At 36.8% G+C, this 25,932-nt stretch overlaps 1 protein-coding gene across 1 annotated transcript; it reads right to left on the bottom strand.

The window, feature by feature from the left end:
• Positions 1–4,475: 4,475 nt before the first annotated feature.
• Positions 4,476–5,012, bottom strand: LOC141685472 (uncharacterized). The gene has a single exon (XM_074490567.1). It carries the CDS (start codon positions 5,010–5,012, stop codon positions 4,476–4,478), a length of 537 nt encoding a protein of 178 aa, XP_074346668.1.
• Between the last annotated feature and the right edge of the window lie 20,920 nt (positions 5,013–25,932).

The following is a 25,932-nucleotide window of genomic DNA, read 5'->3' as shown; positions in this document are numbered from 1 at the left end:
CTAGGGTTAAAAATACCCCTAAATAAAATTAAGGCCCTAATTATACATCTAATAAAATTAATTGGCCCCAATTTTTATAATTTTTTGGTATTAATTTTGAATTTTTAAATATTCAATATATACAAAATATATGCCAAAAATTCCCAAAAATTATGAATAATAGAAAAATGCAAAGAAAAATGATATTTGATAATTTCATGATCCTATAAAAACAAAAATATGATTTTTGTGGGGTTTTTGACACCCGAAGGGGCTCGGAAAAGTCATTTTTCACGAAACGGGAAAATTTGTAAAACGTCTAGATGTTCATAATATTGATATGGTATAGGCCATACTTGGCAAAATAGGCCAAAAATATTGATTTTATATAAAATATCGGCTATTAAAATACTGTTTGAGTCGTACAACTTTTGATATAAAACATTTTACTTATAATAAAACACTCAATAAACACATTCTGATCGAAACAGATAACACATAACACATAGCAGCTAGAGTTTCATGACTCAACACAATTAATGATATATGTAAACACGTAAATAATCTTTATTAAGATATAATACAAGCGTAATTTCTCGGTCGTTACATCCCCCCCCCTATTAGGATTCTGTCCTCAGAATCTCACTATAAAAATAATTGGGGATACTTTTCTAACATTTCACTTTCAAGCTTCCAGGTTGATTCTTCAACCACGGGATTTCTCCACAAGACTCTTACTAATGATACAGACTTATTTCTCAATACTCTCTCCTGCCGATCTCAAATTCTTACTGGTTGTTCTATATATGACAAATCAGCTTGAAGCTCTATCGGCTCATCTATTACATGCCTCGTATCAGGATTATACTTCTTAAGCATTGACACATAAAATACATTATGGACATGCTGCATATGGGGCATTAAGGCTAATTCGTACGCAACCTTTCCGACTTTTTTCAAAATTTCAAATGGACCGATGTATCATGGTTTTAATTTGCCCTTGTTGTCAAACCTAGTCAATTCTTTCCATGATGATATCTTCAACAATACATGTTCTTCTTTTTGATAGTCCACATCCTTCCTGGTTGGATCTGCATATTTACGTTATCGATTTTGCGCCGCTTCGAGTCGCTTTTGGATAAGCTCTACTTGTTCCTTGGTTTGCAGGATCAGTTCTGGACCTAGAATTTTGTGTTCTCCAACTTCATCCCAACATGTAGGTGATCTACACTTTCTTCCATATAAAGCTTCGTAAGGTGGCATTCCAATGCTGGCATGATAGCTGTTGTTGTAAGAGAATTCCACTAGCGGTAAATGTTCGTCCCAACTGCCTTCAAAATCTATTGCACATACACGTAGCATGTCTTCAATCGTTTGAATCGTCCTTTCGCTTTGCCCGTCCTTCTGTGGATGATAAGTGGTACTCATGTTTAATTTAGTACCTAGGCATTCCTGAAATTGTCTCCAAAATCTCGAATTAAAATGGGGATCTCAATCAGATTCAATGGATACAGGAACTCCATGGCGCATCACTATTTCCTTAAGATATAGATGTACTAACTTGTCAAGCGAAAACCTCTCATTGATTGGGAGAAAATGTGCTGACTTTGTTAGTCTGTCAATGATAACCCAAATTGCATCATGGTTTGCTTTGGTTCTCGGAAGTCCTACTACGAAATCCATCGCTAAATGCTCCCATTTCCATTCTGGTATATCCAGTGGTTGTAGTAATCCACTCGGACGTTGATGTTCTGTTTTGACTCGTTGGCACATATAACATTTACTGACCCATTCCGCTATCTCTTTCTTCATGTCTGGCCACCAAAAGTTTTCCTTCAAATCTCTGTACATCTTCGTGCTTCTGGGATGAATTAAATATCTTGAACTATGAGCGTCTTGCAAAATTTTTGCCTTCAGTTCCGATACATTGGGTATCCAGATTCTTGAAGCAACTCGTAAAATTCCCTTGTCATCTTTTTGGCTTGTAATTTCTTCTCCTGTCAAAATGTCAATTTCATGATTCATTACTTCCTCCTGACACCTTCTTATCTTTTCCAGTACTTCTGGCTGGAATGTCATTGTGTAGTTCATTTCAGTGGAGCTTTCTAGAATACGAACTTCAATTTCCAATTTATCGAATTCTCTGATCAATTCCTCTGAGGATGTCAACATATTCAATATTTCTTTTCGACTCATTGCATTTGCTATAATATTTTCTTTACCTGGATGATAGTTGATTGATACATCATAATCTTTGATTAGCTCTAGTTAGCGTCACTGTCTTATGTTGAGTTCCGTCTGTGTGAAAATATATTTCAAACTCTTATGATCCATGTAGATTTCACACTTCTCACCATAAAGATAATGTCTCCAGAGTTCCAGTGCGAATACAATAGCTGCTAGTTCCAGATCATGCATCAGATATTTTTGTTCATGAGGCTTTAGTTATCTAGAAGCATATGCGATTACATTGCCATGCTGTATTAATACACATCCAAGTCCTCGATAGGAAGCATCGTTGTAAATGACGAAATCTCCTTGATCATCAAGTAACACAAGTACAGGTACAGTTACTAATCGATTCTTCAATTCCTGAAAACTTTCTTCACATTTTTCATTCCATATAAACTTTTCATTCTTCCGAGTCAACTTGGTTAATGGCGTAGCTATCTTCGCAAAGTCTTTAACAAATCTTCTATAATAACCAGCTAATCCCAAGAAACTTCTAACTTCCGTCGGGGTCTTTGGTCTTTTCCAATTTAGAATAGCTTCAATCTTTGCTGGGTCAACTTGAATTCTTTCAATACTAATTATGTGACCAAGAAATTGCACTTCCTTCAACCAGAATTCGCATTTCAAAAATTTCACATAAAGTTGTTCCTTCCTCAAGGTCTCCAAAGTGATTCCCAGGTGCTCTGCATGCTCTTCTTCATTCTTTGAGTAAATCAGGATGTCATCAATAAATACAATGATAAATTTATCCAAGTACTTTTTGAACACCCTGTTCATCAAATCCATGAACGTTGCTGGTGCATTGGTCAATCCAAACGCCATTACAAGAAATTCGTAGTGTCTGTATCTCGTTCGAAAAGCAATCTTAGGAATATCTTCTGCCTTGATCTTTAACTGGTGATAACCCGATCTTAAATCGATTTTCGAAAACCATGCCGCTCCTTTCAGTTTATTAAATAAGTCATCGATCCGTGGCAAAGGATATTTATTCTCGATAGTTAACTAGTTCAACTCACGATAGTCGATACATAGTGGCATACTGTCGTCTTGCTTCTTTACGAACAACGCTGGTGCACCCTATGGGGATACACTAGGCCTTATAATTCCTCAATCAAGAAGATCTTGCAATTGCATTTCCAACTCTTTCATCTCAACATGCGCCATTTGATACGGAGCGTTTGAAACTGGTTCAGTACCTGGTGCCAAATCAATGGCAAACTCGATTTCTCGATCTGGAGGTAGTCCTCGAAGTTCATCTGGAAAGACATCGGAAAATTCACGTACCACAGGAATATCTTCGATCTTCGGACTTTCCTTTTTCGTATTCAACAAGCCAAATAAGCTTTACATCCTTGGTGTAACAATCGTTTCATCTGCATCATCATTAAAAATCTCTGCTTCTGCTTCTCGCCTTTAAATGTTACAGTTACATTTTCTTCAGTTCACAGATTCACTTTCTTGTTTGTGCAATCGATCTGGGAATTATTACCGTCTAACCAATCCATTCCTAAAATAACATCAAATTCTCCTAACTTGAAAGGTATCAAGTCAACTGAGAAATGATGTCCCGCTATTTCGATATCACACCCTGGGCACACCCGATCTACCGCAATTTGATCATCGTTTGATAACTTTATAATTAAGGTTTCGTCCAACCGTTGAACCTCACAATATAAATTATGAATAAATTTTTCAGAAATAAATGATCTTGTGGCTCCAGAGTCAATCAATACTTGTGCATCTATAAAATTCACAGGAAGCGTACCCGCAACCACATTAGGACTCTGCACAGCTTCTTTCATTGACATGTTAAAAGTCCTTGCCATAGGCTGATTATGCTGTGGTGGCAGAGGTAATGCCAAAACCCTTGGAATACTGGCTTCCATTGCTGCTCCTCAACAGTCTTTAGCGATGTGTCCCTTTCTTCCGCATTGAAAACAAGTGACTTCTGTCTTCCCTATTGGGCATTTCCCAGAGTAGTGTCCATTCTGCTTGCACTTGAAACACGTGATGTTCGACTTATTACAGATCCCGATATGCTTCTTCCCACATGTCCTGCAGTTAGGTATCAGTGGTCTGATGATTCTTTGTTGATTTGGGGCTGGGAGTCGGTTGCCCGTCCTCTGATTGCCCTGTTCAGTCCTTCTAAAATTTGTATTTTCCCGAGTTTGAAATCCCGGCCTCCTGTTGGAACGGTTCTGAAAACTTTCTGGTCCTTTTTCCTTTTGGGACGCTTCACTTTCTCCCTCAATTATCATGGCCTTCTAAACTACAGCCGTATACGTCGTCAACTCAAATACTTTCACTCTGCTACAAATCCACGGCTTCAATCCCTGTTGGAATCTCTTAGCCCGCTTTTCATCAGTATCTACTTGTTCTGGAACAAACCTAGCCAATTCAGTAAACTTGACTTCATAATCAGTGACTAACAAATTTCCCTGCTTCAATTCTAAGAACTTAATTTCCATTTGGTTCTTCATATAATGAGAAAAATACTTCTCCAGAAAAAGCTCGGTGAATCTATCCCAAGTTACTACACCCTCGCCTTCTAGCGCTTTCTTAGACTCCCACCAGTAATTAGCTTCCCCCTTCAAAAAGTAACTAGAAAAATCCATCTTCTGATCTGCTTCTACTTTAACCAACGCAAATGCTTTCTCCATCTCCTTTAACCAGGCTCTTGCCTTGGTGGGATCTGCTGAACCTTCAAATTCCAGAGGCTTTACCGACTGGAACTGTTTGAAAGTAACAACATGTCCAACTAGTGGTGCTTGTGGCTCTGGATGAAGTGGTTGCTGTAACATCTATTGCTGAAACTGCTGTCGCTGTTGCTGCATTTGTTGTTGCATCATCATCATTTGTTGTGGCATTAGGTGAAACATTTGGTCCATGTGGTGGTTATTGTTGTTTTGGCATTGGTATTATCATTGGATGACTCAGTTCTGGTTTTTCTTTTTGGTGCCATGGTTCTGATAATAAAACAAATAGTTCTTTTAATAAAAATTTATTTGAACAGGTGATATGAATAAAGAAACAATTTGTATGGTATTAAAACAGGAAATTTAAACATTTGATATTGGAAAGAAAACAATTTACCAGATATCTAAAATGAGAAATTAAAACAGTTCAGTATTTAAATAAATCATTTGGAAATAATTGAAAAAAATGGGATAATAAATGGTACAACATTATTTTAAATAAAAACAACATTTGAAATATGGAAAAACTATAAAACAGTAAGGTAAATATAAATGCTTTAAAGACTGAAATTTAAATTAAAAGAAAAAGTTGGAAAAGTTCAGTTTATATATATATGACACCAGCTACATGTGTTAGTGCTTGATACAAAAGGGTCTACATCTGATCTGTCATAGCTACTGCAGCTACATGTCAAAACTAGATACTACACACATACAAGCCTAATCACACTATACTATGCTGCCTCTATCTACATATGTCATATCTAGTGCAACATATCTAGCTGTCTGGCTGATCTCAAAATCCAGGTGGCACGCGATCTATCTCCTGCTGAATCGACTCTAACACTGCCTTTGTCAATCTCATAGCTTGATGATATACTGCATCAGTACGGACGTCCTCCTGTCTCAACTCTGCAACCTCCTGTGAAGCTGCTCGATAAATTTGTCGGAGCCGCTCTCTTATAATGTAGTTTGGATGCAAGGCTCTCAACAGACCAAACTCTCCGCTCTCAAACAACCCAATAATCTCCCTACACTGATCTCTCCACATCTGCATCTCCTCCCTCAGCCTGGCATGCTGATGATATGGCATTGTCCGTGGCTCTCGGAGGTCTGCCTGTGATCCTATGGTAGGTAAAGGCATTGGCTGATCAATAACCTCGTTCATGAACTCGACATGCAGAAACTGATATGTGAAGGCCTCAACCCCGGGGTCAGGAGTTGACGTCACCATCAACAATAACAATAACATAATATAATCCAAATCACTAATTATACATAACCACGACCCCTTTTTACCAAGACCTTTTCCAGGTTTAAGTATGACTTAGGTTACATTTAATACAAAACCAACCTATAACACTAATCTGAACAATACTATCTTAATACAGCAACTCAACAGGCCATCTTTGGTCCAACACAACTACCTCAGAAGAGCCTGACACGGAAGGAAATGGAACTCCGCCCTGCCTACCGCGGGAAAATCTCCTAGGCATCTGCAATACATATATAAAACATTCTGCAAGGGTGAGCAATCAATTGTTCAGCAGTACCACTATATGAATAACAAGTAAAATAGTGTATAATAAAACAGTGATAGGAACAGAATTCATAACTCATTAGAAAACCAGTAAACATTCATAACTGGATATTCAAAACTAGCATGCTCGGAGAAACAACAATATCAATCGTGTGCTGTGTACAATTACCAGAATCAAAGCTTAGCATGCTATTTCATTTTCACATCATCTGTCTCAATAAGTTGAGTTGTTAATCCATTTCAAAACTGAATCAATCAAATCTATTGGACGTTTAACGGGTGAAGATAGTTGATCAGTCTACCCTCACCGGACAGCGACTAGCGGCCATCCAGAAATAGATTGTGTTCCGGAACTTGGAAAAAGACTAGCTAGGTCTTTCCGCCATGCTGGACTAATCGGTTAAACAGAATGCCCAACCCAATTAGCCACTTACGCAACCACATGTTGGGCCGTAACCGAATAACGGGCCTTTTACGCAACTCCAATAGATCAACATATTTCCCTTTTTGCCTCTTTCCAAAATTCCACGACATAGGTGGATCAAAACATTCTTTCTTTATCCAGTTTCCAAAATAACTATCGCCTATCTCCTTTTAAAATCATTCAGTCACAGCACACTATTCAAAACTCTTCCTTTCTTTTTAATCACGTTTAGAGATAGGTGTTTTCGGAAGTTACTTTTCCCCAAAACAATTTGAAAACAGTGATTTATAACTACAGGGGATACGCAAATTAAAACGTTTCTATTCCATTACGAGAATAAAACATTTAGCTACTCATACGTACTAAACCATAAAAGAATGGTCAGGGGTACTTGCCTTGCATAGCTCTCCCACTATTATTGATCGACCTTGGACTAACTTGGACACTCGGCTTTATCACCTTACTATCAGATTATCCCGGATCCGACTTCAACATTCAGGTCCTTCTCTTGGAACCTCGCTATGCTTGTCGACTGATCACTAGGTTGTCTTTAGTTCGACTTCACTTCTAGAGTCCTTCAATTAGAACCTACAGAGCCGAAATAATCTACGTTAGACGTCTAGGTATGCTTGACATATCCTCGCTAACAACCTACCCATTCGATATTGAATCCCGACTCGTAATTACACATATTATAATAACACACACAACAATTAGGGTTCACATTCTCAAAATCGGTTCGGTGTTGGTTTCCAGAAAATACGTATACTTGTAATTTTACGAAATCAGGGTTATCGATTTGGCAAAATATTTCGTCACATTGTACAATCAAGTTTCGTATAAAACACACACACACACATATATATATATATAGCCACTCGATGTCCTTGATAATCATCGAATACGCCCCCGTATTTTCGTAGTTCAATTTCCCGGAAATCGGGCAGTGTCTCCTTTGTTTATCGGACTACTGGTCAACCCAATTCAACGTCAAAACACAAACACAACCAATCGATTCAGTCCAAACCAAATCACGCAATCCACATTTCACAATTTCCCAACCATTGATTTGAATCAACTAATTATTATTATGTCTTATATTTTATTCGTATTTTTATATTTATTTATTTTAAAATATTAGGACTCGGAATTATATCATCATCATCCACCGTTGACTCACCGAAGTTCATCGTCAATGGCGGCACAATTTATTGGCGACCGATATACTACGGGTTCCCAAATAAATTATACCGATTAATATTATTATTCCCCGCAACGAACATTTTATTTCAAGAATAATAATCAATTTATTTCCTGTAGAAAATGAAATAATAATCAAATTTGTAATAATCAACCAAACTGCATAACCTCGGCCCAAATAGAAAGGGGCCCAAACAACCAGGCCCAAACTGCAAGGCCCAACATCAAACCAACAGAACCGAGTCCAACAGAGATGAACACACTACACCCAAACTGCACAGCCATCACCTCCATCGCACACACACAACACGAACACACACACCCACATCACAGACACACACAATTACACACACACACAAATATGCACACAGTCACACACATGTATATATATATAGATATATATAACCAACACAGCTCGCACCACCACCACCATACCGGAAGCCGGCGGCAACGGCGACACCACAGAAGGAAACAACAGCAGAACAGAAGAAGCAGACGGCAAAAGTAATTACCGGGAGATAGGAAGCAACACGGCGAGAAAGAAACGAAAGGAAAAAGAACAGAGAGAATCGAGTAAACGAGAGAAACTGCCACGCTGCATTTTAAGATAGATACGAGAATTTAAAAGTCGAATTTGTCCCGAAACTTAAAATTAACGGAGTGAGGTGCACGTAAATTAATACCCGAAAATTATGAAAATAATATCAAAATGTCATAAATAACCCGAAGTTTACAAGGACATAATTTTCGAAAATTTTAAAACACTTTTAAGGTGCTCTTTGTACCCGCTTTTTAACAAATAACGAAACGACGCGCGGGTGAAATGATTCCCAAAAATTTTCAAAATAATTTTACAATTCTCAGAATAATACAAACTTAATAACATATAAGTTTCATAATTTTTGAAGATTTCCATAATTAAATATGGATTTTACCATTAAACACACTCCGAAAATCATTTGTAAATAAATAAATAATGAAATATTAATTTCTCAATTTTATAAAGTCCTAAAAATAATTATTAAAATTATAAAGTCATAAAAACAATTTTAGAGACAATCCAAGTATTTATGGAAATAAAACTACAATAACACCATTTTTAACAACGATACAAAATCATACAATTCATTAATTAACCACGCAATTCAATTCTATACATTAGTAATCACATACACATAGTGACAGAGTAATAACCCACTGACTAAACCCACACAAATATTTTATAATTACACATTTAAATAATAATAAAAATATACGGGTCATTATATCCTTCCCCCCTTAAAAAGATTCTGTCCTCGGAATCTGACTTAAGTAAACAAGTGAGGATATTTGTCAAGCATATCTGACTCTAACTTCCAGGTAAACTCTTCTACTCGGGGATTTATTCATTGCATACTCACCATAGACATAAATTTATTACTAAGGACTCACTCTTAACAATCTAGGATTTGGATCAATTATTTTACGCAGAACAAATTTGGATGAGAGCCCGTTGGCTCCTAATCAATGGCTTGATTCAAATCAGAAACATATCGCTTTAACATTGACACTTATAACATATTATATATATACTCTCAATATATTCTATATTGTCTAAATCATCTTTTCACTTTGGCCCTTCATTTACGGATGATAGATGGTACTCTCTTTTAACTCAATTTCCAAACATTTGAGCACTTCTTACTCATTTCCATCAATTAAGGCTGGAAGGTAATCTCATATCTTCACTTCTTCTTACCTTCAGGTATTCGAACTTCACCTTCCACTCTTTCCAATTCTTCTATTAATTCCTCAATATTCTTAACCATATTCATTTCTTCTCTCCTATTCAAGACATTGGTCCTTAAATGGGCCTTGCTTAGTTGGTAATCACTCAAACAACCGTGCTCCTGACCAGAACTTCATACTCTTAAGGTTTAATATACAATTGTTAATGTTCAACCCTTTGCGGAATTTCTTTAGGTTTTCAACTTGGCATTCCTAAGCCCTTAGATGGCGAGGATGTTATCAATAAATACGATTATACCATGCAAGTACTCCTGATACACCAAATTCCTTAATTCCTTACAGATAACTGATACACTCGTTACTCCGCCTATTATCACCAAAACTTACAGCGCTAATAACTCATTCTAATCGCAATCTTTAGTATGTCCTCAAGCTTACCTTTAGCTGACAGTAGTCTGATCTTAGGTCTTCCTCCAAGAACTAACTCGTTCCTTTCATAAATAATCAATTTTATGCAGGGTTACTTATTCCTATTCGTCAACTTTTCCAACTTCTTATAATCATCACGTAACTTCATACATCCATTCCTCTTTCCTATAAAGCACATCAGTGCACAACACAGAATGCACCTTATCTCATTATTCTTTCATCCCACAATCCTGAAGTTTCCTTCTTAATATCCCTTATATGCGCTAATTACGCCTTATCTTCTTGCTTATGTCCTTGAATACTTATCATAATATTAGCTTTCATAGAAATTATTGTTTGTTTCTTCCGGTAATCAATTATTTCCCTAGTTCCTTATCAGGGTCCTGAGCAGCTAAACTTTTAATCACTGTACAAGTCTTAGCCTTGGTTGTACTGGACGTCAAACCTTTTGATGCACTACCTCCCATGCTATCTCGGGAAGTACTTCGACAATTCTTGGCAACATGCCCTACCTTGCCACAGTTATAACAGACGACTCCTGGATTTTCCACCTTATATTCTGACACATAATGTCCTTTCTAACTACACCTAAAACATTCAGTATTTTCTTTACACCTTCCACCATGTCTCTTACCGCATTGCTTACATTCTGATATACGCAATTTAACTGAATTGGCCTGATTAGAGCTGCCTGAGGTGTTACTAATTCTATTTAAAGAAATACCTTTCTCTCTAAATTCTTTATTCTTACTCCTTCCGACCTTTTTATGAGACTTCTAACTGGATCCTTCTTGACCTGGCGCTTCTTCCATATCATCAATCTTTCGCTTCTTATCTTCTTTTTCTCTAGCGGCTAACTTCTGATCAAATTCAATTACTAAGGCGCCTTGAACTAAGGAAGGTTACGTCTTGAGTTGCAATGCCACCACTCCACTACGAATTTCAGGCTTCAATCCTTGTTGAAACCTCCTTGCCTTCTGAGCCTCAGAGCACACATAATCTGGTACAAACCTAGCCAACTCTGTGAATTTAGCCTCATACTCAGCTACACTTCTATCACCTTGCTTCAGTTCTAAAAACTCAATCTCCATTTGATTCCTCACACAATCAGGAAAATACTTTTCCAAAAATAATTCAGTAAACCTAGCCCATGGAACAGGGCCTTCTCCTTCTAACGCCCTTGTTGAGTACTCCCACCAATAATTCACTTCATTTTTTAAGAAATAGCTTGCATAATCAGTCTTAAGATTCTCACTTACTTGAACAAGGTTGAAAACTTTCTCCATCTCTTTTAACCATGCTCCAGCAGCTACCGGATTAGGTTCACCTTTAAATTCAGGAGGGTTAACATTATGAAAAGATTTGAAACTAGCACTTTGATTCCCTCCTTGTTGTTGCTGCTGTAACAGTAGTTGCTGCTGCTGAACTTGTCAGATTAACTGCAACTATTGTTGCTGTTGTTGGCGCAACAAATCTAGAATTTCATTTATAACTGGATCCTCCGCAACACTACTACTTTCTTTAGACTAGGTAGCTTTCTTGGGTGACATTTTCCTGAAATATATAAATGAGTTTATTCAAAACATAACAAAATTATTTGACAAAAGGTATCACCGTTTAAACGGTGCACCTGTATCAGGAAAATGCTGCCCAATCACAGTACCCAGGTCTTTAAAATCGGGGTCCATTTATAAAAGAAATCTAGATTAACAGCACTAGTAATCATAGCAACAATAACAATAATAGAATTAACAACAGTTCAGGAAATCTAAAATGCAAAGAAACTAAACACCATAGCACGGTTCCTCAGTATAACAGCAACTAACCAACTTCCCATCAATACTCAGGTACAACAGCTAAATTTATCCAACATACCACAAAAGTCGGTTGAATATATTAGTCACACACTATGTAGAACAAGCCGATAAATCGATTCAAGCTTATGGGACACTGACTCTACTAAGCACCATCGTTCTTGTTTCAACCAACCCTTCTTCTAAGGATGATTTCTTGTCACCCGCAAGCAACCCATCAACCAATAATTTACTTTTCCAGAGGCAATAATTCCATCATTAGGTCCTGAACTCTCACGATTACCATTACTCCTAAGTAATATCTTGATATAGGACTCTCATTCTTTTCAACAGTCGCTCTTACTTGCTTTCCATAATGAGAACCATCTAATCGTAAAAATTCATTTCCATAAAATATCCAATGAAATTTCCGGCTCAAGGAAATTGAATAAGAAGAAACAATGAAGAAGAAAATGTAGGTATGACTGAGAGCAACCATACAAGTACATAAGATGGCCAGTCTTAGTACCATACAGCCACAACACATAACTCAGTGGCGTCCCACCAGACCCTTTTGCCACACAGACAAATGGTCAATTCATATGCATTGTTGGCCCCAATCAACCAATAAAATTTCCGAGAGAAGAAACAAGGTTCGAAAGAAAATTCACAAATAGGAAGGGGGGTGAATCTGATTTGTAATGAAATCAACATAACCCTAAGTAGCTTACTTCGGGTTCACAACTTTCTCACAGGAAAATAAGCAACGTATAGGATAAGAAACAATGACTCTAGAAACAAAATTCGTTTCAAGGAAGAAGTATAAGGGTTCAAAGATATCACCTCCCGATCCAATCCACATGCACTATAAAACTTGGTCCTCATAGTAGCCCCTGACTATTATCATGTTATCCGAACTCACCAAGGTCACACAATCGGGCCAATAACATTCCTTGACATAGAAGAGGTAATATTTAGGAATAACGCTGACGTCCTCTCAACTGCCACAACAAAGCCCCTCTCAACGCTGAATCCTCGCAACCAGACTCATTTTCTCGAGAAAACTAAAAATCTCTATCGAATATTACTAATAATACATATACGAAGGGAACGTACTCTAGGTTAGGGCAGTTCCAGTCAATCCTCAACAAACGTCAGGGTTACGTTTCCGAAACCCTTGACTAAACCCATAAACTTGCTCCTCTAGTTGAGTTGCGGACCCACATCTATATATAAACCTTCCTATACTCTTTTGTCTCTATTCCTAACCTAAATCAGTGACTCAAACCTGTAGCTCTGATACCAACTATGACGGCCTCAACCCCGGGGTCAGGAGTTGACATCACCATCAACAATAACAATAACATAATACAATCCAAATCACTAATTATACATAACCACGACCCCTTTTTACCAAGACCTTTTCCAGGTTTAAGTATGACTTAGGTTACATTTAATACAAAACCAACCTATAACACTAATCTGAACAATAATATCTTAATGCAGCAACTCAATAGACCATCTTTGGTCCAACACAACTACCACGGAAGAGCCTGACACGGAAGGAACTAGAACTCCACCCTGACTGTAACACCCCCAAATCCGGGGTCGGGGATCCGGGTTGTCACGAGTTCTATTTCCCTTAACAACACCCAATCTTAATAAATAATCAACTACTCTGTACTGTGACCCCACAATAAACACACACACCACAAGTTATAGTCTCAGAGATGAATATCCAAAAATAATCACAAGTCATTTTATTCCACAATTATATGCCAATACACCTTAAACAGGTTTCTGAATAAATTTACATTTCTTTGCCATTATTACAATTCATAAATATACATAATCTGATACATCAAAAGTTGAAAGCCTAGCCTATTGGTAGTTCCTACCTCAGCTATGGCGGCATCAGTGCTTCTAGAAAACTGCGGAACATCTCCTAACCTCTTGCGAATCGGGAGCTTGGTCCGGTTCATCTTGTCTATCTGATGTTGTGTGATGAAAGAAGAAAGCAAGGGTGAGCAGCAAGCCCACCAAAATAATATGTATAATGATTAACAATATATGATCCTTCTCATAGTACTCATGAAAGTCTTGGTCAAAAGAAATGAACCAAGTTGATATCTTAATGCGATGAAGTCGCAAAATATTCAGTATATATATATATACATATATACTTTTCAAAATATTGGAAGTCCTCTTCCATGCACAATATACACAAAGTCCCAGTGTATAACTGTATAAAAAAAAATATCGTTGCAAGGTAATCTCATATATCTAACCTTGTCTCAACGTTTTTCTGAAAATCTTTGTCATTCATAAGACAATTATTAATTAGATGTAAGTTTCAAAGATGAAGTTACAAGATACCCCAATATACTTATATCTTTCCCAAATACTACTTGAACTACCACCGTTCAAGTTATAATTAGCTTCAAAAGTTCATCACATAGATGAGACTATAAGGCAAGATTTGAATAGATTAAATCTTTAAAATATTATCAAAATAAAATGAAGTTACGAGATACTTCATTTGATGTAAACATCATTTTGAAAACTTGACCCTGCCAACACTCAACAATCGCCCAACCGTAGCCTTTCTATCGAAGTGCTCTGGGTAGTGTTGCAGAAATTATCCAATTGGATGATGAACTCATTACGGGAGTTTGCCGCGCCAGGAAGACCACTTACGATGATCAGTCGTAGTAGTACAACCCCACCATTTTCTACATGTAGAGGAGAACCTGTCAGATTTACTTGTCAACCGAACACTGAACTCCTAAGGAATGGACCGCCTTAGCGGAACTTCCAGGCCATTTGGGCCAATATAATAAGGCTGGGCCGGCGCTACTCGGCCACTTACACCACTCCTAGTTCAGATGAAATCCATGACTCTGAAACGTAAAGCTCGTCCCCACTTTCCCCAAGTAGAAACTTGTTGATACGGCTCCACCAAGAAGTCGTATCTATTTGGAAAGGAGAACTCACTAATATTTCCCAGGCGATGCCTGTTAATGGATTAACTTGTTCCAAGAATTTTACTTCCCGAGTGTTGGGTAAGTAATCAATTCATTTATCAAAACAGCAACCTTGTTGCGAATATAAAACACACCACAGAGCCGGATCCCTCAGGTTTTGAGCGAGTATTTAAATCCCCTTGAAAAGGAAGATCTTAAATATAAAAATGAGTTTTGGGATCCGCTCTAACTTTTAAAAATCATTTTGAAGACTCGAAAACACTTTATAGAGTGTTTGGAGTAAAGCTGATTTAATGAAGTAAATCAGTCCCCAGAATATTTAGAAAATAACTGAATATTATTATTTAAATAATATTCCCATAAAGAATAATCTTTATAAAAATAATTGAAGTAGAAGTATTAAAACTTATACTTGAAATGGATATCAAATAACCAAAGATATACTTATATGAAAGTACTATCTTTATTTGAATAATCAAAAATAAGTTTGATTATTGACACCCTATTCTTTAATAAAATAAAGAATATATCTCAGCAAATAATCGGAGTCATAGATCCTCAAATGAATATTCAAATAATATTCAATAAATAAAATAAGCTGAGTCATAAGCCCTCGAATGAATATTCGAAATAATATTCAATAAATAAATAAGCTGAGTCATAAGCCCTCGAATGAATATTCGAAATAATATTCAATAAATAAATATAAAGGAGTCATAAGTCCTCGAATGAATATTATAAATAATATTCATTAAATAAAATAATGGAGTCACACATCCTCAAATGAATATCCAAGTAATATTCAATAAATAATATAAAGGAGTCATAAGCCCTCGAATGAATATTCAAATAATATTCAAATAATAAAATAAACTGAGTCATAAGTCCTCGAATGAATACTCAAATTAATATTCAATTAAGTAAAATAAAGGTATCGAATAAACCTTATTCGATCCATAGTTTTAAAAACTATATCCATATATATATAAATATATATATATATATATATATAATATACTCGGGAACATCGACTCCCGGTTTAGAAATATGTTCACCTTTTATCCCCTATACTAAGGGTATACGCAACTACTTGCTTATTTCTAGCATAGGTATTATGAAACTATAAGCATTGAAATCAACAGATAGATAACCAGATTACGAAACAGACATGCATATATACCATATCAGCATGCTCCAATATATCGCAAAATTTGCTAATAACAATCATGCACTATCACAAGATAATGCATATACATATATTTACATCACAACAACAGTATATCGGGTAGAAAACTTGCCTGAGCGACTGGGGGTTACGAATGGCTCGGGACGAGTCTGGTAACCTATAAACAACAAGTAAGTTGGAATTAAACCAAAGTCACTTGTAAATCTATACTCTAACCAACTCAGACTCTAACGCTCGTTTTGCGCTTACTGATTCTCTTAAGTCACTCGAGTACCCTCGGCTCCACCATTTTTAATAATTTAACCTTTACGAGTTTTAAGGCGATTCCTTCGCGAGTGTCTTACCAACTTCCTAACACACTTACCATAAATGTTTCATGCATTAATTAACCCTTTTTGGTCTTTAACCTATGTTTCAAAGTAAGGCGAGGGGAAAAGTTTCGTTCGCGAAATGCCGTTACTTGAAACGGTCGTTTCTCCTAAACCGTGCATCGGAATCGAACGAACTACATATCAAAACGAAGCTCATAACATGAGCTATCTAAACATGGCAGTGGTCATAATCTAGCAGGGGGTTCTCGGGTCCTAATGTTATGCACAAAAACAGTCCAAAGAAAATCGGACGTTACGACGGCTATGTTTACGCGATTTCCCAATTTTTAACCATACAAAACCAACCACAAACCAACCTCAAATCCAACACACAACAAACATCCATCCTTATCACATCATAACAACCCCAACCAATTCAATTTAATCATTCATACTTATGCTTAAACTTAACTTTAATCATACTTAAGTTCCTTTAAATCAAAACCACAACAATTACCATTCCATTTCACTACCATTCCAAATCCCAAACTCTAAATCATAACAACAAACTACAATATCAACCCACTAATCAAAATAATCTTATAATATATAGGAATATAGGGTTTGGAGATGGTATACCTTCCTTGAAGTGGTGGGTGGAGCTAGGAAGCCTTAAGAAGCTTTGAGAAGTCTTAAGAATGCTTGGATCTTCAAGAAAAACAAGAAAAAGTTCAAGTTAAAAACTTGAAAACACTATTCATTGTCTTCTTCTTTGATTAAATGAAGAAGATAGAGAAAGAATTAATGGCTTAAACTCATGATATAGTCCTAACTAAGCATGAAGATGATTAGGGAATTATCTTACCAATTTAGGAAGCTTGGATCTTGGATTTTGAATTTCTCTTGCCTTTTGAATAGTGAAAAGCCGTGAGCAATGAAGAACAAAGCCTTGGTTGCTTTTGATTTTTGATGAAAATGATTTTACTTGGCTTGGTTGATTGGTTTTTGTGCTTGCTTTAGTCAATTACCTTCTTGCCCTTGGATTTTGTGTGGTTAAAAAGTCACCACACCTCCTTCCTTCCCATGTCATGCTTGTGTCACCTTGCACATGTCATAATGCTCCCACTTGTCCACACCTTGTGGTTTGATGATGTCACAATCCCTGGCTTCTTGTACAAGCTTGTCTCTTGGTCACTTATTTGTTTTACGGTTCGCTTATCTTTCGTTCTCGTTTATCGTTTGAGGGATCATACCCGGGATCTTATTACTTAGGTTCCCTTAACCTTTCTCAATATATTATATTCCTTTTATGATCCTCTCCTATAATCCTTTAATTTAAATCCTTTTTATCCTGTTACCTTATACTCAATTCTCTCCGTATCTTGTGAATTTCCGGGAAAAATCAAAGTGTTCGGATTTGGATTCTGACGATCTTTACATACACTTATATCCCATATAAAGTACTAATAAAATCTCAGAATATCCATATCAGAACCCCTACATAGTGTGGCATGAAAAGTTTTCTCATTCAGCAAAAACACTATTCATAAGGGTTTCAAAAATTTCCCAAAAATTGGGGTTATTACAGTCTCCCCTCCTTAAAAGGATTCCGTCCCGGAATCAGATAGAAAGTGAATAGGGATACTCTCTTAGCATTGCACTTTCTAACTCTCGAGTAAATTTTCCCACATTGTGGTTCTACCATCAAACTCTTACTAGTTTGATAACCCTTCTCCTAAGCACTCGTTCCTTTTTACTCGTATACCCTTCCTGGTTGCTCCATATAGGTTACGTCTGGTTGCATGTCTATGCGCTCATATGCCCCTATTTGTCTGGCATCCGAATTACACTTCCATAACATTGATACGTGGAACACGTTATGAACTTGCTACAGGTTCGGGGGTAGGGCTAGCTCCTATGCTAACTTCCCAAACGTCTTAATATATCCAAGGGTCCAACAAATTATAGACTTAGCTTTCCTTTCTTTCCAAACCTCATCAATCCTTTTCAAGGGTTTCCAAGGGGATACCTATAACATTACTAGGCCCCCTATTTCATACTCTTTGTCCTTTTTTGAGTCAAATCAGCATACCTCTTATGTCCATCTTGGGTTACTACCAGCCGTCCTCTGATTAGATCTATTATATCCCTGGTCCTTTGGACTACTGCGGGTCCGAGCATCTTGCGCTCTACAACTTCATCCTAACATAAGGGAGATCGACATTATCTTCCCTCAAGGATCTCATAAGGTGACACCTCGATAATGACATATGATCTATTGTCGTGATATAACTAAATCCGCGTTAAGTGATCATTCCAATTTTTTTCAAGTCTATTGCACAGACTCTCATTATAGCGTTTAGCATTAGAGCTTTTGCTTCTCAATACCCATTCTTTTCGAGTTCGTAATCGCTACTACCTTCCGTTCCTAATATTATACTGGTTATACTTTTGCTCGTTAGCGTTCTATAACCTTTTAATAACCGCGTCAACCTTAGTATTACGAATGTGTTCCCATTCTGAATACCACCATAACTTTACTACTCCTTTTTCAGCTGTTTCTATTTTCGAAAGCTTAATCCTTCATATAGAAGTAAAAGAATTTATTGAGAGATCACTATGATCATGAACACTTGTTATCTCGCATAGTTAGTACAGAAGGTGGCCAGCCTTTAGTACTTGACAAGCAATTAAACAATAGTTGGTATCCTACTAGGCTTCTATCACACAGATAGACAGTCATTCGGCAATACCTCCCCTTCTGGAAGGGTTGTTCTTCTCAACTTACATGAAATAAAAAGAAGAGAAAAGAACGAACTGAAGAGAATTGTATATATAAAAAAAAAATATACTGCCACAAAATATCTGGCTTGGAACCTACCTCTGAACTATAGAGGTTTGTCATAGGAGAACAAAACATATACGTATTTATATCAGCATCAAGTATTATAGCATCGTATTTCCCATGCCTAAATATTTCTATTCCGTCCATCATTCTATGGACCCATGCTCTTCCTCGAGCTTATACACAATCACCTTTGAAACTCCCTCGATTTCGAAAATCGAACCTGGGATCTCATTTTAGACATCACCGTTACTAGAGTTCTATGCTTGCACCGCAACCTTCCTCATATAGTAATACGACTCTCTTTTCATAAGAGGGAATAAATATTCAATAGGTAGATACTCTACTTAATTAGTCTATCAATGATAACTTATACACTACCACGACCCGTTTAGTGGTACTCAATCTCAACATCCATTCCAATACAACTCTCACGGTTGTAATCAGCTCGTTACTCGCAGAATCATTGCTGCCTTACTATGGTCCACCACTGACCCACTGTCATCATTCACTTTCCATGAAATCTTAATAGCTAACCATACGGAGTCCATACATGTCATATCAAATCCTTCTAAGGAAGTAACATAATCACCATTTCTGATTCATGAAGAACACTCCTGATCTCAAAGGTTCGTTTAGTCCTTTTGAAACATGGTCCAGGCTCATTCTCAAGATAGTACCTTCTAAGATAGATAGCCCGCTCATGGCGATTACACGAATTAAACCTTTACCAACTACTATTACGGCTGGGTATTGCACAGTCATCAGAAGGAATGTCAATCTTCCAAACCATAATACAACCTTCACAGTTTTAACCATCATCACTGTATTCTTTTGGCACAAGCGCCTATAATTATCCTCTTACCTTTAAAGTGTCGGCCACCTCTTTGGCCTTTCCTGATAGTAAAATTTCCTTACAGTCAATGTCACTTTAACCATCTCCAAATAAATTTTCTACCTTATTTCAATCACAGCTTATGTGAAAATGCTTTCCTTAAAATCTGATGAGTAAAAAAAAATCACCATTTTTCCATAAGTTATTGCCTCAGTCTTTAGAGGTTAATCACTGTTATGACTGACTCTCAATCATAATTAGAACATCTTTTATCTTAAGTCCTAATTGCCCTGAATAATTTCGACCATTACTGGTTCGATCCATACTTTCTCGTGGTTTAACACGTGCCCCACTTGGCAACATTATAATTACGTCATATTTCCTTTATCAACATTTCTATTCTTGAAAATTTTGAATATTACCTTTCTCCTTGTAAAACCTCTAAGGTTATCCTTCAATCGTTCCTCCTGTATTCCCTAGATACAGGGCATATTAAAATACCATTTACTATTACTAGAACCATTTTCTATATACTTCTGAAAAATTTCTCCACTGATTCTTAAAGGTTGTTGCTACATTAACCCTTTCCAAATCATACTGTCAAAACTCATACTGTCCCTATTAAGGGTGAAATTCCAACCTTTATGCATTCCCCTAGGATTCATTTTAAGTTACCGATGTTCTATCCTTAATTCCACCTTTAAAAGGTACCTGCATCCTTCCATGGATAAATCAAGTCATATATCCCTGATAAGGGTGTCTTATTCAATCATTCCCACCTCGATAGTCTATACGTAACTTCATAATAGCATCCTTATTCAAATTGAGGTCAATCCATATGGCCTCCAAAAGATAACAATGGTCATCCACTTTTCTTTCTTGATTTGGTAATGATAACATGGATGTTCTGGAAGATATTGGTCATGTTCAACGTGAACTTCTTCTTAATAATTCCTTATTTACTTTTGTTGTTTATCTCAACAGTCATCTCAATATTGGGATATCTTTCATATCTGGCGTCTCCCTTTCTGGGTATCATGCCACCGGTCTTACACTTTACCTTCTTGAAGGTCACTTCCTTCACCCAATTTTCTTAATTTCTTACTTTCTTGTCTCCTCAGTCTATCCGTGTCTCATTATTTATCCTTCGAATTATCTCAAGGTTTCCTCGAATCTTCCCAACTTACAGGGGATAAAATATATGTATCTCTTATACCTTCAACCATCAATTTAACTCATGGTGAATCACTCTCATCCGGACGATTACCTACTTTTCTATTTCTATTTCTACGAGTCTTTAGGGTTTCCTCATACCCAACTCCCTTATCATTCCTCAAACTCTCTTGCCTTTATATTCCTTTCTCTTATCGTTATTTCATGAACCAACACAACATAAGCATTGATTTCAAACATCCCGTCATTCTGGATTCGTGTCTTCAGAACGAATCTTGATAACTTTTACAACTTAGATTCATAATTCATCATACTCGTCTGCCTTTGTTCTGGCTCTTAAGCTTTTACACTATCTCCATAACCTTGGGAAGTACTTTCCTGAAAACAATTGACTGAACTTAAATCAGTTTATTATAATCTCTTGCTCCGTGCCTTCCTTGGCCTTTCACCAGCGGGTGGTCTCTCTCTTAGGAGGGTAAGTGACAAAAACAGTCTTTGGTGATTCGTCAATCATTTAGAATCTCCAATGATTCCTATATTTCCTTTAGCCAGGCTCTTGCCTCGACTGGGTCAACCTGTTCCTTGGAACTCTGAGAGCTTAGAGACTTAAAGGTCCTGAAAGAATTTCCTATCGCATTATTTCCTCAAGGTGGTGGTTGGGGATAATAGTCTAAGTTCTGTCTAGACAGGTCCATGAATTGCTGTATAGGAGTACCGTCTCGGGTCTCCTTTCCTTACTCGACTTTCTGTTTCCTTAGTATGAAATGTTTCATCCTACTCCCCATAATTGGGGTCATCTTTTAATTTAAAAACCTCATTTTCCACTCCATTAAGTCATGGGTTCCTTCTATCTTGATGGCGACCTCCCTGACTATCACGTTCAGGGTTTGCTCTAACTCTTATTCCTCAAACTAGCTTTCATCTAAGATCTCATCTTTAAGCTCTTAAACATTTGGAACCCAAATTCTATAGGAATACCTCATTATTCCCTTATCATCTCTCTCGGTATTAATCTCATATCTATTTGTTGGCTCTCTGCCTTCATTCATCACCTTTTTCTGGCACAATATGCTCTTTTCCAATAATTCGGTCTCTATTACAATCTCAAACAGCTTTTCGGTACCGGCTCCGGTTACCTTCACTACTATTTCCATTTTCTCAAAATCTCTTATCAACTCTCCCAAAGACATTATCATCTTGAGTCTCTCCTTTTTACTAATGGCATCAGCCACCATATTGGCTTTCCCCGAATGATAAAGAATCTCCCAATTATAATTCTTGATTAGCTCTAACCGCCTTCTCTGGCGTATGTTGAGCTCTTTCTACGTAAGAATGTACTAGAGCACTTATGGCTTAGGTAATTCTCGCACTTCTCTCCATAGAAGTAGTGCCTCCAATCTTTAGGGTAAAACTATTGCCACGAGCCTAAGCTCATGGGCGGGGATATCGAATTTCATATTACCTTAATTGTCTTGACGCAGACGCGATTATCTTGTTGTGCTAAGAAGCACCCTAATTCCTTATGCGAAGCGTCACTTACAAATCACAAAATCTCCTTTTTCCATCCGGCAACGCCAACATAGGGGCCGTCACCAACCTTTGCTTCAGTTCTTGAAAGCTGTTCTCGCATTTCTCTGTCCATTCAAACTTCTCAGTCTTACGAGTAAGCCGCGTTAAAGGGGCTACTATCTTTACAACTTGAACGAACCTCCGGTAGTGACCGGCCAATCCTACCTCTGGTAGTCGACCAAACCATGGTCATCAATTCATCAGTGGTCCTTTATCCAATCCTGTCAGGATCCTCCATGGGATCCTCCTCAACAACTATCCCTTCTAGGACAACATCCTCAACCGCTAAATCCTCAATATCAACATCATCCAGTCCTGCATTAGGACACTCTATCGGATCCACAATCCGATCTCCAATTAGTAATAAAATATCATCGCGATGTTGCTCCTCAACATCAGGGTTCGGAGTCCCGCTACCATATACGATAACGAACTACACTCCTATCACGATATTTATAAGGGTTCCCATAAGGGTTTTAACTGTCAGTACTACGTTAGGTAGCCCGACTATGAACTTGGCAAGAGTTCTTATTATCTTTGTGAACTTATTATCTTAACGTCCCATCATCTCTGAGGTTTATAACGCTTAGCTCTGATACCATTTCTGTAACACCCCCAAATCCGGGGTCGGGGATCCGGGTTGTCACGAGTTCTATTTCCCTTAACAACACCCAATCTTAATAAATAATCAACTACTCTGTACTGTGACCCCACAATAAACACACACACCACAAGTTATAGTCTCAGAGATGAATATCCAAAAATAATCACAAGTCATTTTATTCCACAATTATATGCCAATACACCTTAAACAGGTTTCTGAATAAATTTACATTTCTTTGCCATTATTACAATTCATAAATATACATAATCTGATACATCAAAAGTTGAAAGCCTAGCCTATTGGTAGTTCCTACCTCAGCTATGGCGGCATCAGTGCTTCTAGAAAACTGCGAAACGTCTCCTAACCTCTTGCGAATCGGGAGCTTGGTCCGGTTCATCTTGTCTATCTGATGTTGTGTGATGAAAGAAGAAAGCAAGGGTGAGCAGCAAGCCCACCAAAATAATATGTATAATGATTAACAATATATGATCCTTCTCATAGTACTCATGAAAGTCTTGGTCAAAAGAAATGAACCAAGTTGATATCTTAATGCGATGAAGTCGCAAAATATTCAGTATATATATATATACATATATACTTTTCAAAATATTGGAAGTCCTCTTCCATGCACAATATACACAAAGTCCCAGTGTATAACTGTATAAAAAAAAATATCGTTGCAAGGTGATCTCATATATCTAACCTTGTCTCAACGTTTTTCTGAAAATCTTTGTCATTCATAAGACAATTATTAATTAGATGTAAGTTTCAAAGATGAAGTTACAAGATACCCCAATATACTTATATCTTTCCCAAATACTACTTGAACTACCACCGTTCAAGTTATAATTAGCTTCAAAAGTTCATCACATAGATGAGACTATAAGGCAAGATTTGAATAGATTAAATCTTTAAAATATTATCAAAATAAAATGAAGTTACGAGATACTTCATTTGATGTAAACATCATTTTGAAAACTTGACCCTGCCAACACTCAACAATCGCCCAACCGTAGCCTTTCTATCGAAGTGCTCTGGGTAGTGTTGCAGAAATTATCCAATTGGATGATGAACTCATTACGGGAGTTTGCCGCGCCAGGAAGACCACTTACGATGATCAGTCGTAGTAGTACAACCCCACCATTTTCTACATGTAGAGGAGAACCTGTCGGATTTACTTGTCAACCGAACACTGAACTCCTAAGGAATGGACCGCCTTAGCGGAACTTCCAGGCCATTTGGGCCAATATAATAAGGCTGGGCCGGCGCTACTCGGCCACTTACGCCACTCCTAGTTCAGATGAAATCCATGACTCTGAAACGTAAAGCTCGTCCCCACTTTCCCCAAGTAGAAACTTGTTGATACGGCTCCACCAAGAAGTCGTATCTATTTGGAAAGGAGAACTCACTGATATTTCCCAGGCGATGCCTGTTAATGGATTAACTTGTTCCAAGAATTTTACTTCCCGAGTGTTGGGTAAGTAATCAATTCATTTATCAAAACAGCAACCTTGTTGCGAATATAAAACACACCACAGAGCCGGATCCCTCAGGTTTTGAGCGAGTATTTAAATCCCCTTGAAAAGGAAGATCTTAAATATAAAAATGAGTTTTGGGATCCGCTCTAACTTTTAAAAATCATTTTGAAGACTCGAAAACACTTTATAGAGTGTTTGGAGTAAAGCTGATTTAATGAAGTAAATCAGTCCCCAGAATATTTAGAAAATAACTGAATATTATTATTTAAATAATATTCCCATAAAGAATAATCTTTATAAAAATAATTGAAGTAGAAGTATTAAAACTTATACTTGAAATGGATATCAAATAACCAAAGATATACTTATATGAAAGTACTATCTTTATTTGAATAATCAAAAATAAGTTTGATTATTGACACCCTATTCTTTAATAAAATAAAGAATATATCTCAGCAAATAATCGGAGTCATAGATCCTCAAATGAATATTCAAATAATATTCAATAAATAAAATAAGCTGAGTCATAAGCCCTCGAATGAATATTCGAAATAATATTCAATAAATAAATAAGCTGAGTCATAAGCCCTCGAATGAATATTCGAAATAATATTCAATAAATAAATATAAAGGAGTCATAAGTCCTCGAATGAATATTATAAATAATATTCATTAAATAAAATAATGGAGTCACACATCCTCAAATGAATATCCAAGTAATATTCAATAAATAATATAAAGGAGTCATAAGCCCTCGAATGAATATTCAAATAATATTCAAATAATAAAATAAACTGAGTCATAAGTCCTCGAATGAATACTCAAATTAATATTCAATTAAGTAAAATAAAGGTATCGAATAAACCTTATTCGATCCATAGTCTTAAAAACTATATCCATATATATATAAATATATATATATATAT

Source organism: Apium graveolens, chromosome 9 (assembly GCF_009905375.1).
Source record: "Apium graveolens cultivar Ventura chromosome 9, ASM990537v1, whole genome shotgun sequence".
Lineage (NCBI taxonomy): Eukaryota > Viridiplantae > Streptophyta > Magnoliopsida > Apiales > Apiaceae > Apium > Apium graveolens.
Note: the sequence above shows the minus strand (reverse complement) of the source record. Positions and strands in the feature narration are given on the sequence as shown.

Excerpts from the sequence above, each read along its gene's own strand:
- LOC141685472 (XM_074490567.1), bottom strand. The coding sequence starts at position 5,012 with ATGTTACAGCAACCACTTCATCCAGAGCCACAAGCACCACTAGTTGGA.